Source organism: Poecilia formosa, unplaced genomic scaffold (genome assembly GCF_000485575.1).
Source record: "Poecilia formosa unplaced genomic scaffold, Poecilia_formosa-5.1.2 Scaffold145, whole genome shotgun sequence".
Classification (NCBI taxonomy): domain Eukaryota; kingdom Metazoa; phylum Chordata; class Actinopteri; order Cyprinodontiformes; family Poeciliidae; genus Poecilia; species Poecilia formosa.
The window spans coordinates 195,293-208,206 of record NW_006800084.1 but is presented as its reverse complement, the minus strand read 5'-3'; the positions used below and the strand labels follow the sequence as shown (position 1 = coordinate 208,206).

The 12,914-nt window shown below is 44.7% G+C and overlaps 1 protein-coding gene across 4 annotated transcripts in view; it reads right to left on the bottom strand.

Moving 5' to 3' along the window:
* The window catches only part of taf1 (TAF1 RNA polymerase II, TATA box binding protein (TBP)-associated factor), a 16,377-nt gene extending 4,185 nt beyond the window's left edge, over window positions 1-12,192 (bottom strand). Inside the window, exons 1-38 of one of the 4 annotated variants that reach the window (XM_007563119.2) lie at window positions 11,875-12,192; window positions 11,586-11,700; window positions 11,351-11,474; window positions 11,144-11,260; window positions 10,842-10,961; window positions 10,462-10,703; window positions 10,125-10,340; window positions 9,565-9,807; window positions 9,256-9,496; window positions 9,006-9,113; window positions 8,752-8,919; window positions 8,533-8,660; window positions 7,958-8,065; window positions 7,683-7,856; window positions 7,214-7,387; window positions 7,009-7,113; window positions 6,714-6,914; window positions 6,495-6,636; window positions 6,181-6,311; window positions 6,002-6,082; window positions 5,770-5,919; window positions 5,560-5,679; window positions 5,199-5,374; window positions 4,868-5,100; window positions 4,581-4,788; window positions 4,312-4,483; window positions 3,946-4,157; window positions 3,722-3,830; window positions 2,608-2,706; window positions 2,347-2,524; window positions 2,183-2,250; window positions 1,981-2,103; window positions 1,766-1,858; window positions 1,573-1,657; window positions 1,424-1,491; window positions 839-955; window positions 427-534; window positions 150-245 (exon numbers count right to left, since the gene is read on the bottom strand). In XM_007563119.2, the coding sequence (XP_007563181.1) occupies window positions 150-245; window positions 427-534; window positions 839-955; window positions 1,424-1,491; window positions 1,573-1,657; window positions 1,766-1,858; window positions 1,981-2,103; window positions 2,183-2,250; window positions 2,347-2,524; window positions 2,608-2,706; window positions 3,722-3,830; window positions 3,946-4,157; window positions 4,312-4,483; window positions 4,581-4,788; window positions 4,868-5,100; window positions 5,199-5,374; window positions 5,560-5,679; window positions 5,770-5,919; window positions 6,002-6,082; window positions 6,181-6,311; window positions 6,495-6,636; window positions 6,714-6,914; window positions 7,009-7,113; window positions 7,214-7,387; window positions 7,683-7,856; window positions 7,958-8,065; window positions 8,533-8,660; window positions 8,752-8,919; window positions 9,006-9,113; window positions 9,256-9,496; window positions 9,565-9,807; window positions 10,125-10,340; window positions 10,462-10,703; window positions 10,842-10,961; window positions 11,144-11,260; window positions 11,351-11,474; window positions 11,586-11,699 (5,352 nt within the window). In that variant the 5' untranslated portion in view covers window position 11,700; window positions 11,875-12,192. The remainder of the gene's footprint in view (window positions 1-149; window positions 246-426; window positions 535-838; window positions 956-1,423; window positions 1,492-1,572; window positions 1,658-1,765; window positions 1,859-1,980; window positions 2,104-2,182; window positions 2,251-2,346; window positions 2,525-2,607; window positions 2,707-3,721; window positions 3,831-3,945; window positions 4,158-4,311; window positions 4,484-4,580; window positions 4,789-4,867; window positions 5,101-5,198; window positions 5,375-5,559; window positions 5,680-5,769; window positions 5,920-6,001; window positions 6,083-6,180; window positions 6,312-6,494; window positions 6,637-6,713; window positions 6,915-7,008; window positions 7,114-7,213; window positions 7,388-7,682; window positions 7,857-7,957; window positions 8,066-8,532; window positions 8,661-8,751; window positions 8,920-9,005; window positions 9,114-9,255; window positions 9,497-9,564; window positions 9,808-10,124; window positions 10,341-10,461; window positions 10,704-10,841; window positions 10,962-11,143; window positions 11,261-11,350; window positions 11,475-11,585; window positions 11,701-11,874) is intronic. The other 3 variants (XM_007563120.2, XM_007563122.2, XM_007563123.2) reach the window with 3 other exon arrangements.
* Between the last annotated feature and the right edge of the window lie 722 nt (window positions 12,193-12,914).

The window sequence follows — 12,914 nt, the reverse complement described above, 5'->3', positions numbered from 1 at the left end:
TTCTTTACTCCTCTGAGTATGTTGTCCTTTCAGTAATTTGCCTTTTTTTATGCCCCACTTACAGTTAATCAACTACTAAATAAGTTTTCTTTCAGCACGATCCATCCCCATGTTTTCATTTTCACCTATAAGTAATTGATCTTTCTTACAGGAGCAGGAGTCTTGGGTTTCCCGTCATCTTCCTCCTCGAAGCCCTCGATGTCCACGTCCGAGTCCTCCTCTCCAGGTCTCCTCATGTGCCGTCCCTGAGAGCCAGAACGGAACAAAAATAATCACAAACAGTCCAGTTTTTACTGAAATGAAAGCATATTATATATATATAAAAAAAGCTTTGTACTGGACAACTCTTTTGGTAAGCAGGTAAAATAAATTGCCCAATGCTCTGAGGAAAGTCTGAGGAGAGGTGGCATGTGTCTCCCTCCGTACCTGCCCCCCTCTCTTCTCTGGAGCAACCAACAGAGGTCCCTCAGAGAAAAGGCTGCTGGGCTCTCTGGGTAGACTCCCTGAAGCCACGCTGTCAAACAGATCAGCAGGCTGGCCAACACCACACACAGTGGCATACACAAACAAAGAGAAAGGAAATGAAGGCAGGAGTGAAGCACAGGAAACACGTTGGAAAGTGGGGGAGGGGAAAAAAACAAGGAGACACTGTGGTGAAGAAACCAGACTGCGCAAATACAACATAACAATTTGGAGGGGAGCGCTAGTAGAGCAAAGAAGTCAGAAAAAAGGGGCAGGAATAACAGTGAACGATGCAGCAAGGAATCTACTGCGTGTACAACAACGTTCGCTTCTATCCTGTATGCCGGCAGCCTGACCGGGCCGCGGACGCGCTCACCTGCGGCGTGTACGGCCCGGGCGTCATTGGGTCCAGGCTCTCCAAGTCTGCTGCGTCCAGAGCTGCTTCCTTGGCTGTGGAGATGTCCTTCTCCAGCTGGGTCAGGTGCTCATCGTACTGAAAAGAAACGAAACGTTATTTCAGCGAAACGTCTACCCTCTAGTGTCAAACGTTTCGAGAAAATAAAAAAAAATAAAAAAAATAAAAATGTCAGAGTTAAAATCACATTTCAATTTCCTCTAAAGTGATACTTGCGTGACAAGAAAAAAACCCAAAACAAAACAGAATTCAATCACATTGTATGTGTCAAAAATGGTTCCTTTTACTTCACAAAAAAAAAAAAACAACAGAAAATACAGAAGAGAACTGGTGGACGGATAAATAAAAAAGGATGGATTGATGGATAAATGAATGCACAGAAAAGACTTGAACACTGGCAGAGGGAATAAAGTTTGGGGATCCGATACGTTTTCATTAAAATCCAGACTTTTAAAGAATCTTAACTGTTTTACTTTAAAAAGATCCCTAAAAGATATTGTCACCGGTTTCTACATAATGATAATCTGTATAACAAATAAAACTTACCTCTGCTAAGGTCCCTTTGCACACATTTACAATCTCCAGGGCGGTCTTGGTGTACGGACTGTCTGGACCTGTTCAAAAGGCACATTCTGTTACATGTTGTTCCACACAAAGTAAAAAAAAACATACAAAAAAAACCCCAAAACAAGCACCATTGTATTTGATGCTGTTGGCGTGGATGAGGCTGACATCTGAAAGGAATATTTCCCGATTCTGGTATTTATGCTTGGAGATGTTCTGCAGAGCAAAAAAAAAAAAAGACGGCAGCATTTTAGTAGTCTCAGCCTGATTTCTTTATAATGTTGACACTTTTTAAAAATCACAGCCTTTTCGTTAGTGTCTCACCTTCCGGATAGACTCCAGATCCATAGGATTCACAATAACCTTATAGTAATCCGGCACAAACTTTTTGTTGACAGGATGGTGAAACGGCCACGACTGTTGAAGGAAACGGTGTGAGAGGAGAGGAGAGGAGAGGAGGGAACGAGCGAGAATCGATCCCATCACGGATCAAACACTCTGCATGTTGTTTCCAGTGAGAAAGGGCGGAGCAGACTCACGTCGGGAACCACCATCATTTTCTGAGTCACAATGTTGTCCAGGATGAAGGAAAACGCCACCTGGTCGTCGTCATCCAGAAGGGGGTTGATCGCTTTCTCCAGCCTCACCAGCCGATCCTCTTTCTGCCGCCGCAGGCAGAAATGCGACGGTTATGACCGAAACTAATAAAACTAGAAGGACATACTGCTTCTTTTAACTCACCTCTTTCAGCTTAGCGTCACACAGGTCAAGCATGGACTGGGCCACTTGTGTAATGGGATGTTTGGCTCCTGGTGTGGGTGAAGAAGAAAAAACACAGATCATTCTCAAAACACTGATGGGGAAAATTCGAAGGCACGCGAAGAGAGTTTTGGATCCAAAGTCACCGTTGTACGTGGCGCTGTTCTTGACGATGAGCTCCACGGCCTCCCGGAACTCCTCCCTCGACGGGTACATCCGCTTCCGCACGTTCTCCCTCAGCGTCTGCAGGTCCATGGGCCGACTGATTATCTTGTAGTAGTCCTTGACCACCTTGGCGTTGACCGGGGTGTGGAAAGGGTACGTCTAGATTTGGAGAGGGGTGGGGGTGGTTTTGATGAGACTGGGCAGGAAGAAGCACAAACTGGAGCATGTTTCTGAGATCTTACGTTGGGGTGATCCCGCATGTCGTTGATGATTCCCTCCAGCACCGAGGACAGGGTGACCATGGGGTCAGTGCGTCTGCGGTGGATCGCCTTGTGTGGTTTCTGTTACAAGAAAAAAAAGAAAAGAAAAGGAAAACACGTCAGAGCGCCTTATTACCAGGAAACATAACTTTCAACATTTATCCACATAGGGGGTCAAATGGTTTTGTCTGGCTCATAGCAAGAAATCAAAACCTGTACAACCTTAAACCTGCCATGACAGGAAAATTGAAGGCAGCTAATTAAAAATTTGCTTCAAAGGGAAATGATACGTACTACACTCGGTGTCTTTTTCTTTAACCAGGTTTTTTGCTTTCATTTTAATTTCATAGCATAAATATCGTGTGATTATGTCAAAAGCAGACGTGGGTACATTTAACCCTAGTGAAATAAAGAACGTATGAAACATGCATCCTGTTTTTGTTGAATGAGAGGAATGAACATTTTTCATTGAGAAATTGATAAACTCCAAAAATACAGGACATAATATGTTATAACAGGACATTCCTATTTAAAAATGACTTTTTTTTTTACTGTTTAATCAAAATATTGTATTCACATTATTCTTGAGCAGGTAGAAAACTTTGAAATGAACATTTTTTGGACTTTTAAGTAAAAAAACAAAACAAAAAACAATAAAAAGAATTGCAGCTAAAGGGAACTTTAAACTTGACAACTTCAAATCAGTGTGCAAAAACGTTTCAACTCCACCGCTCTGGGGCCATTGTTGACCAAAACCTTTCTTTTAACTCGGATACAGAGTCGTGGTCAAAAGTTTGCAGAGCAACAGTTTTTCATAAACTTTACAGTTTCGGTTTCTAATAGAGCCTCTGTTGCCCTGAAGAGCGGTTAGATAAACTGCAATTAGTAGCAAAGTTCATAAAAATGAGTTCAATCACATTTTGCACTGTGTTCCACTTGCGTATTTTGTGGTCTTTTAACCCTTTAACCTTTTTGCGTATCACTTTCCTGTCTGCGCGTTAACCTTTAAATTCTTCTGTTTTAATTTACTGTTTTGATTCTTTTATAGTTTTGGCCAGTGCTAGGAGTGAACTGAATGTTTGACAATCGTGCTCACATTGAGGTAATCACAATGGACCGCACTGCCAACGCGTCTCTTCTTCTTTGGTGGCAGCTGCTGTTTGGGAAACTTGAGCACCAAAGACTTCCTGCGCACCTCATCAGCACTGTTAAAAAGAAGCAGCAGCAGCTCACGTGTGTCAAACAGGATAAAACATAATGCATAAAGCATGCACATGTTATGAGAATAGATTAGAAATGAAATAAACAACAATCTGCTACCTTTCAATGAGCTGCTTGCCCAGTACAATCTTAGTGCCCTCCACCTTGATGAGTTCCTCGTTGTCGTTGTGGATCACGGTCTTTTCCAGCTCCTCCTCCTGCTCCTCCGTCATGGCGACCGGGTTGGAGGGCGGGGCGTTGGTTTGGTAGTACAGCGGGCAGAATTTGTTGGTCCTCATGTGACCAATGGCTCCACACGCGCCGCACTTCAGCTAGAAAAACAAAAAACAAAAGACACAGGAGCAAACACTGAGGAACACGATGATAATCGTGATCAGTATGTGCTGCAAACTGAAACTACATAAACTCAAAGTGAGCTCGTAAAAGGGAAAGAAAATGTCTATAGAACTGAATCAGCAAGCTTACTTTTACCTTGAGGTCTGGTCTCTCCTTGACCTTCTTGGACTTCTTCTCCGGCGGTCCTTTGATCTTGTCTTTCTCTTGGTTTCTCTTCAGCCTCCTGAGCTGCTCTTGAATACGCCGGCGCTCCTTCCTCATCTCCTCCCTGTGCTGCTCATCAAAGAGGGCAAACTTTCGTCTGAAACCACAAAAAAAAAAGACAGAATGAAGGGTGAGAGGGATCCATCTCCTCCTTAAACTGACCTAAAACTCTGGGACCGAAAGCCGAAACTCACATAAACTCATCGTCCTTGGTGGTTCTGATCCGGGTGTAGGCGTCGATGACGGCGGCTTTGCGAACCGTCTCGCAGCGCACGTACTCTTTGCCGTCCTCGTCCCTGAAGGTGCGGTAGATCTTGAGTCGTCGCCCCGTGGCCGACGAGTTCAGGCTGGTGACGGAGGACGTGTCGTCGTCTTTGTGGGAGCTGGTGGACAAGGCGCTGGCTGTAAAGGGAAGGACGGTCGCACGAGGAGTCAGAGACGCACGTTTGTCCTTGTTCCGCCGAAGAGCTCGTTTGCTTACACAAGCCTTTGCGGCGCTCCTTGCGTCCCTTGTTGTCGCGGTCGCTCTCCTCGCCCATCAGCATCCTCTGCAGTTCTTTCCTCTCCTGCTCCTCCCTCTCGCGGGAAAGCTGCGAGCTGGTCTTTTTGTTCTGCAGCATGTTCTCGATGTTCTTACCCATCTCCTCAAAGTCGCTATCTTCAGCTGAGCTGCTGTCTGTGTCTGTGGACAACACCTCCGTGGACTCCAACACTCTGCCATCGAGGGGTGAAGATAATAAGAAAAAAATAACTTAAAACTCGCACAGGGTGATTTCACGGTAACAAATATGACGCTACGGAATAAGCCCCACTTGTTCTGCAAGTCAAAGATCCTCTGGCACTCCTCCTTGTAGCGCTCCTGGTGTTCGGCGACAGAGAAGCGAGAGCCTCGGGCGAACTTGCTCATCGGGCCTTCGCCTGACCGTGCCTGCTCCGTGGACATGGTCCTCACCACGTCGATCACCTCCCAACGGGAAAGCTTCTTGATCTGACACGAGAGCAACAAAAAGAATTGCCGAAAAATGGAGCAAAAAACACCATTCCCAGAGAAAACAGCAGGGCGGCAGCATCGCGATGAGAGGATCTATAAAGCTGGACATGGCATTCAGCGGTTCCAGCTCTGTATGAGTAACTGTATGTTTGCCAACAAACCAGACATAGTTTGGTTTTTACCTCTTCCTCTGGCACGCCAAATTTGCGAAGGAGCTGCTTGGCGTTCTTCAGAGAGAGCCTCCTCAGGTCAGCGTCCGTCCCCGTCACCGTCTTCTTCACAGGCTGAGGCTCTTTGTCGTCCTGACAAAATAAACAAAGACAAATATATGGAAGAAAAACTTGGGGAAAAAATTATACCGGGATGACGGGAATCTACTTAACAAAACGGACCTTTTGTTGAGTGGGCTTGTTTGGCACTTTCACGTACGAGAAGCCTTCTCCACAGCCGGTGGGATCTGCCACCCCCGTGACCTCCAGCAGACACTTCCCCTTCATGGCGGAGATGAAGGCTCTGGTTGTGTTCCAGGGCGCCGTCCGCACCTGCGGTCCGTGACAGAGTTAGCGTGAAAAACGACGCTTTGCTTCCCTCTTGTCTCAAAACCGCGTTCACGTCGTCAAGCACCTCGTCGTCGATCTTCATTTGAAAATCCTCTTCGTTCTCCTCTTCTGGAGCAAAGAAAGACTTCTCGCCGTATCCAGCATCCTGCAATGGATGGAAAACACAAAGTTAAACAGAACACATCATTTACTTTTGTTCTGTTTTATCCCCCCCACTCCCTAAGATGAGGTAACCATCGTCACCTTAAGCCTCTGCTCTGCAACCAGCATGCTGTAGTAAGAGCAGCACTGCTCTGGAGAAACCATGGCTCTGATTTCTTCTTCTGTGGGCAACCTGAAGTCAGGCTTCAGCACCCACCAGTTTGAGTCCATCCCTGACACAAACACAAGACACTTGGAGTTTTATGTGAGCCAAGTAAAAAAAAAATAAAAAATCCCTGTCTCTCTCTACCATTTCTGATCAACACTAGATAAAAACACATGTTGAAACCATGTGTGAATGTCTAACGTTTTCCTCCCAAATTCTGTGTGTGTGTGTGTGTGTGTGTGTGTGTTACCTGTACGCTTGAAGTCAGCGCAGAGCTTGAGCCGCTTCCTGATGCTGCTCTCCGAGTGCGAGGGAAAAGCTTTCTTTATATCCTCCATGCGGATTCTCCGAGGCCGGTCTTTGCTCTTCCAGAACAAGCGGTAAATGAACACCTGCAGGGAACACGGATGAACCTTCAGCAACATCAAGAGGTGAGGTCAATGCGCCGCGGCGAGACGAATGCACCGACCTGCAGGAAGTCTCTGATGTGAGTGTTGGCGCGCTTGGAATTTGGACCTGGAACCTCAAACAACGGGCACTCCTGACCGACGACGAAAATGTCCACGAGCTCCCTGATGTAGTAGCCGTGTCGAGTTCGTATGACGAGGAAATCCGTCTCCGGCATCTTGTGCAGGTATATTGGAGCCCGGAAGAGGTTGTTTTCAAACGCCTTTAAGGAAAACGACAAAAATCGCGGTGCGTCAGTAGGTCAGAGAGATTTTATCCAACTGTTTATACATAATCAAAAACACGGAGATGCAGACCTGAAGAAGCTGACCAGGATGAAGAGAACCGAGGAAAGGGGAGGTATGGCAATAAACTGTCTCTCCGTATTTACAGTCGGGCGCTCCCGGATCCTTTCCGGGTTTCTGCGGGACACAGGAACGTTGCCATTTACAAACGCGTTTATATGACGACCGGGTACGAACGGACATAAAGTCACAGCTGAAAAACAAAGACACTACTCACCCTCTTGTAGTAGTTTTTGATCTTGCTCGCCATGCCAACCTGCATGATGAGAGGCGGGTATTCCTCGCTGTACTCCGCCAGGATCAGATCCCCGTCTTTGCCGGTCAAGTCCTGCGGCGTTCGCATGAAGAACATGTCTCCGCCGCCCGACGCCTGGCGCTCCTGCTCTCGCATCTGTTCCCCAAACGCACAGCATATGCGTCGCGTTTATTAACAAGAGAGAGAAAGGAAAAACAGCTAACACTACACAGCCTCGTCGTAGAAGTCCCTGCAGAAGACGGTGAGGGGGAGCTGCTGAATTTCTCTCTGGTTTTGTATTTTTTAGTCATTCCTGTTCCATCTGTGTTCACTAATCTGCTGAATGGTCCCAGAGACCTGCCGTCCCACAGCAGCTGGAATAAATTAGCTTCGCGTAAAACAAAAGGATAAATTCACGTTTCGTTTTAAGCGGTGGGTGAGCTTTCTTTACCTTGGCTTTCTTCTTGATGTGTTTGAGCAGCGGCTGAACAGCGTGCGGACCCGGCTGCGCTAAAGCTCCGAACGAGTATTTCTTCAGGGCCGGTCGATGGAACTGCCGAAGCTTCATTGGACCCATGTGAGTGGGGAAGAAGGGCTGCCTCAGCTCTAGTGCTGGAATAGAGTGCTGTGGAGGACAGAGAAAGAACTCATTAAAAAAAAAAAAAGAAAGAAACAAAGAGATTTGGCAGCATACGGTCTAAAGCCCGTTTGGTCTCTGTTAGCTACCTGAATGATGTTGCCACCAAACGTTCCTCTCAGGCCTTGCTGTTTGGGATAGTAGAACTCGTCGTTGGAGAGGTTCCAGGGATCTTTAACTTCAGGTTGGGACATGTTCTGTGATAAATAAATAAAATAAAATAAAAAAAATGTCATGTTACAACTACTGACTTTGTTACACTGGAATTTAGTCAGCGGCGTTAGCGTAAAAAGTAGATAAATGGAAATAAACTCAATGCTTTCCAGATGTTTATAAAAGACATTGAAAGCCATGTACTTGTTCCAATCTGGTTCATAAAATTCCCCAAAACTATGAGAAAGTTTGATGCAACATCGCACCAAGTGTGACAAAACTTATTCAGTATAAGTGTGTCATCTTCCACAAGCTGGTCCAAGTTAACACAGCATAGAAAAATCCTAGCTAATGCTCATTTATAGGGGTAACTAGTGTTTTTCCTTAAATCCAACACCTTTACCATAGATATGTATAGTCCCATCTGTTCTGATATTACAAAATGTGTGGTGTGGCAAATACGGTAATTTTAGGTTGTACAATTTCTGTCTGCTGTGATGGAGTGATATACCTGCTGTGGCTCGTCTTTAATCACGCCGGTCTTCCCCAACAGAATCCGACTCTTCTTGATTGCCGTCTCCTTCTTATTCTCCTTTGACGGCGAATGAGACGTCGCCTCCTCCTTTTCGTCGGGGATTTCTAGATGACACAGGAGCTCGGTAAATATCCAACCAAAGTTTAGCATGTTTCGCAGAAGCTGAGATCGGTGAGGTCACGGTTTCTAATTCACCTAGTATTATATTCTCATCGTTGGGATCCAGTGTGAGAACCGGCGGCATGAGGAAGCGGTCCATCTCCTGGTCGTCCCAGATGATGTTGTCTTCCCAGCGGCCGTACACCAACTCCTCGTTGTCAATGGGGAAAATGGAAAACCACGAACAGTCTTCTTCTAGAGAGGCTGCAAGGAGGCAGAAATAAACAATAAACATTAACGTGGAAACTGCACTTAACAGAATGACTGTGCAGAGGAAACTAAAAGGACACCTTGATTGTCGTGGCTGCTTTTTTCCCGCTTCGAGCCAGAGATCGAGGAAGCTTTTGGAATAGGTGGCGGTGTCGGTGGGACCAGCTGGGAATTGCTCCGGGTCAGACCTGAAGGATTATAAAGTTTATGATTTATTCCCTTTTCATGGAACGTGGTGTTGAGAGATTTTCAGCAAAAAAAAAAAAAACAAAGCTACTTTTTTCTGTAAGATTACGAGGTTTATTTGTGCATCCAGGCGTCTATTCTCACCCTGCTGGGCATTATAAGCGTTAGCATTCCGGGTCATGCTGGAGGGGAGCCATCCTGCCAAGCTGGCCCTCTGAGTCTTGGTCCCCTTGTGTTTTACGTCTTCTCCGTTCCAGATGATGTCGTCCTCCCACTGGAGCTGAGTGACCATTAGGAACAGTTCGTTCTCCAGAACCCGCCTCACTTTATCTCCGTCGCCACCGTCGTCATCATCAACATCCATGCTGTCGTCTTCCTTCTGAGCCTGGGGAAATGTAAAATGGAGAGTCACCACGAGCCGCGTAAGTGTCATCCTCGTCTGTGGAAACAAACCTCTTCAGGAGGTTCTGCTACTTTTTTGGGCAGATCTTGCTCTTCAGCCTCACTGGGCTCATCTTCTCTGAGTTTGAACCCGTAGTTGAAGTTGCTTCCGTCCTCAGGTACTCCCAGCATGTCGTACCAGAGCTGCGCCGGACCGTATCTCCATTCTGCTACTTTAGGTCGAGACTCTGTCTCTTTGTCCGCGTCTCCGGACGTCTGCGAGAACTTTGACTCCACTGGAGCCATCATGGTTATCTAACAACGGGTAGAAAATATGCGAAAAACATGTTTTAAACATTTAGAAAGAAGTGACAAACCACAGTGAAATGCATCTTTCTTTATTTTTGAATGTGTGCGCATCTATCTATAATCAAAAACAACCGATGCAACTGGAAGTTAAGAATAATACTTAGACATTTTAATTCAGGTTTTTATCCTTTAAGATTCAAAATAACTCTTGAAACATAAAAAAAAAAAAAACATTTTTTCCATCCTTAAAATAACTTCAAAAATCATAAAAGCGCTCAAAAACTAAGAATAAACTACAAGACCTTGTAACTCGAAAGCTTTACCTCGTCGTCAGAGAGACAGTGTTCTGGGGGTGGAGGGAGTGCGTACTCATAAATCCATCCGGACTTTTTCTCCTGACTTGATTCTGAGGCATCTTCCTCTGGCGGAGGAGTCCCTGGCTGAGGGTCTCTGTGTTTCCGCTTCTTCTTCCTGCGGGCGCTCCTCCAAACTGAAGGCATGTTCTTACCAGGACCGAACAGCCGTAAAAACCTAAGAACCTGACATTAAAAAAAACAACAAAAAAAACTCTTAAGACTATGCGTTTCATTTAAATCTACCTTAAAAAAAAAAGACTCTCAAACAGCATCAGATTAATTTTATGTTTGAAAACTGATTTACCTTGCCAGGCTTAAACTCTGGAAAGAGTTGTGTGACACTCGGTAACGCCTTGGCAGCATCCTTCTGCATGATGCCCGCAAGAGGAAGGGTGAGTCTGTCCGGAGGCCCTAGAACTCCCGAACCCTGGCAGGGCCGCTCCGTCTCCGACTCAGAGTCTGAAGAGCTGCTGAAGTCTACCTTATCGGCAGCGGAAGACGGTGCAATAATGGAGGGCAAGATGATGCCATCGCCCTCTTCCCCAACTGCCAATACAGAGGAAAATTGAAGCCGGAGTAAAGTAGTAATCCAGTGTTCAATAGGTGAAAGACAAGCACAGGTTTTTTGTTTGTTTTTTTTTTAACAGGCAGCCTTTAAAAATATATTTTACAATTTCTTTTTACCATTTGTACCGGTGGGCGATTCTTCTTTCTTAGCTGAAGTAAGAAGACTAGGTGGTGGTGGAGGAGGCATAAGCTTTGAGTCAATATCCTCACAGTCGGCATCATAATCATCCTCATCATCTAGGAGGAAGGAGATTAAAGACGCGGTTACACACCAAAAAATAGAAAGTAAAAGATAAGGTTAAGAAAACAAACAACAAGGGTATCGTACAACCGGAAATTTGGTTTTTAATGCCAAAAAATGACATGTCAGAGCAGAATGTCTGCTGAAACACAATCCTAAATCCTAAATTAGGAGTCACCTGTTTTCCTGCTGGGCTGCAAAGACCCCATCGCCTGGTGGTACTTTTTAGTCTCATCCTCAGCAACCTCACTGATGTCAGAGTAGTCCACTGCATCATCTGTGCTTTTCACCCAACCTGCAATAGGAGATACAAAAATATATGGTAAATATACCACATGTGGTTGCTGTCATAATCTTGCCAAGCGCTACCATCATACATACTCACCCTCTGAATCCACGCTTACAGATTCTCTGTTTTCCTCCTTATTCTCGCTCTCATTGGCCGTGATCTCGGTGATGAGAGAGCCCAGACCCAAAGTCCCCAAACCAGCAAGATGCTTCTTGGACTCCTGGAGCATGACGATAAGCAAATCAGAGACAAATATTCCCTAAAAACTGGAAAAAATACTCACACACAGAGTATATATAATATTGTAACAAGAAGTCTTGAAAAGGCTCACATTGTCCAGAACACTGTCTCCCTCTAACTGCCCATCTTCATTGATGTTTCCAAACAGAAAGCCAGTGAGGGAAAAGGGTCGGTCCTGGTCTTCATCGCTGTCTGAATCAGACATCCTGCAATAAGAGTAATGACATTATAAACACGCTATCAAACCTCCTCAAACTCCATCAGGTACACAGCTAAACCGATGGTACGTAAGCTATGCAACAACGACTACGTTTTACAAGTAAATGTTCACGTTACAAGACCTATACTGTATTTAGTGAAGGGAATTATGTTGTACTTACCTTCTCTGGTTCTTCTTGAGATTGTGTATGTTTTGTTTTGGTATTTTCACTGCATGCTAACACAGACAGCTAAGCACTAAAAGATTTAGCTAACGATGGTTAAACTCAAAAAGCAGTAATACGTAAGCTAAAAGCTATGTTACTTTGCATATTTCCCCCCGTGCTTAGGTTAAATTGGCCAGGTTATGATAAATAATGTTAATGTATTTAACAAAACTGCGACACAACCCGATTAAATATGAAGTTTTGTATTTATTTTTGCAACACAGTGAAGCTATCCGTAAACGAGCGGAAACCTCGCCGCGACCCGGATGAACACCGTGACGCGTTTACGGGCTACTTGGAAATTTGTCGACAGCTAAAATTTCTGTTGAAACACAAAGAGTAAACTACTGAAGTAAAGAATATGTTCAATAAAGTTAAATAAATAAATAATGTTTGATGGACTCGACCCATTTCGCCTGTCAGAAATTGTGTATTTGAGTCTGGTTTGTGGGCCATTTTGGTATGTGACGTCCACCCCAAAGCAGCTTCTTTACCGTTCTCATGCCACTTTGCAACTAAGTTAATGGTATTCTTGGAAACATTGTCCGTTTGTGCCCAATTTTTAACCTTCTGCAATCAGTTTTAGGTTGATTTTCGAGAAATGGCTTCTGCCTCTCTGAGTGGCGGTGGAGGACTAGCTCAGTGACACCCTTACCAGCATCTTTACAAGACTTTTGCTTTTGTTCTGGGGTCAGTATGCTTTTCAAACTTAACATGTTCATCTCTGGACCACAGAACTGTCTTCTTCCCAAACGATAACACCTATTTGTCATATGGTATATGAAGCATGGTTAACAAAGCGTTTCTAAAGGTTTTGAGTAGATACTGTTATCAAAAATGCTTCAACTTAATTTATTTTATATACATTTTAGGTGTAAACATCTGTACACCTCTAAATAATTTGAAATGTCAGGTATAGTCGTACAAATAATAAAAAATGACTGTTTTAAATCCAACTGTCATTGGATAGCTTCATATTATCTGTGAAGTTAGAT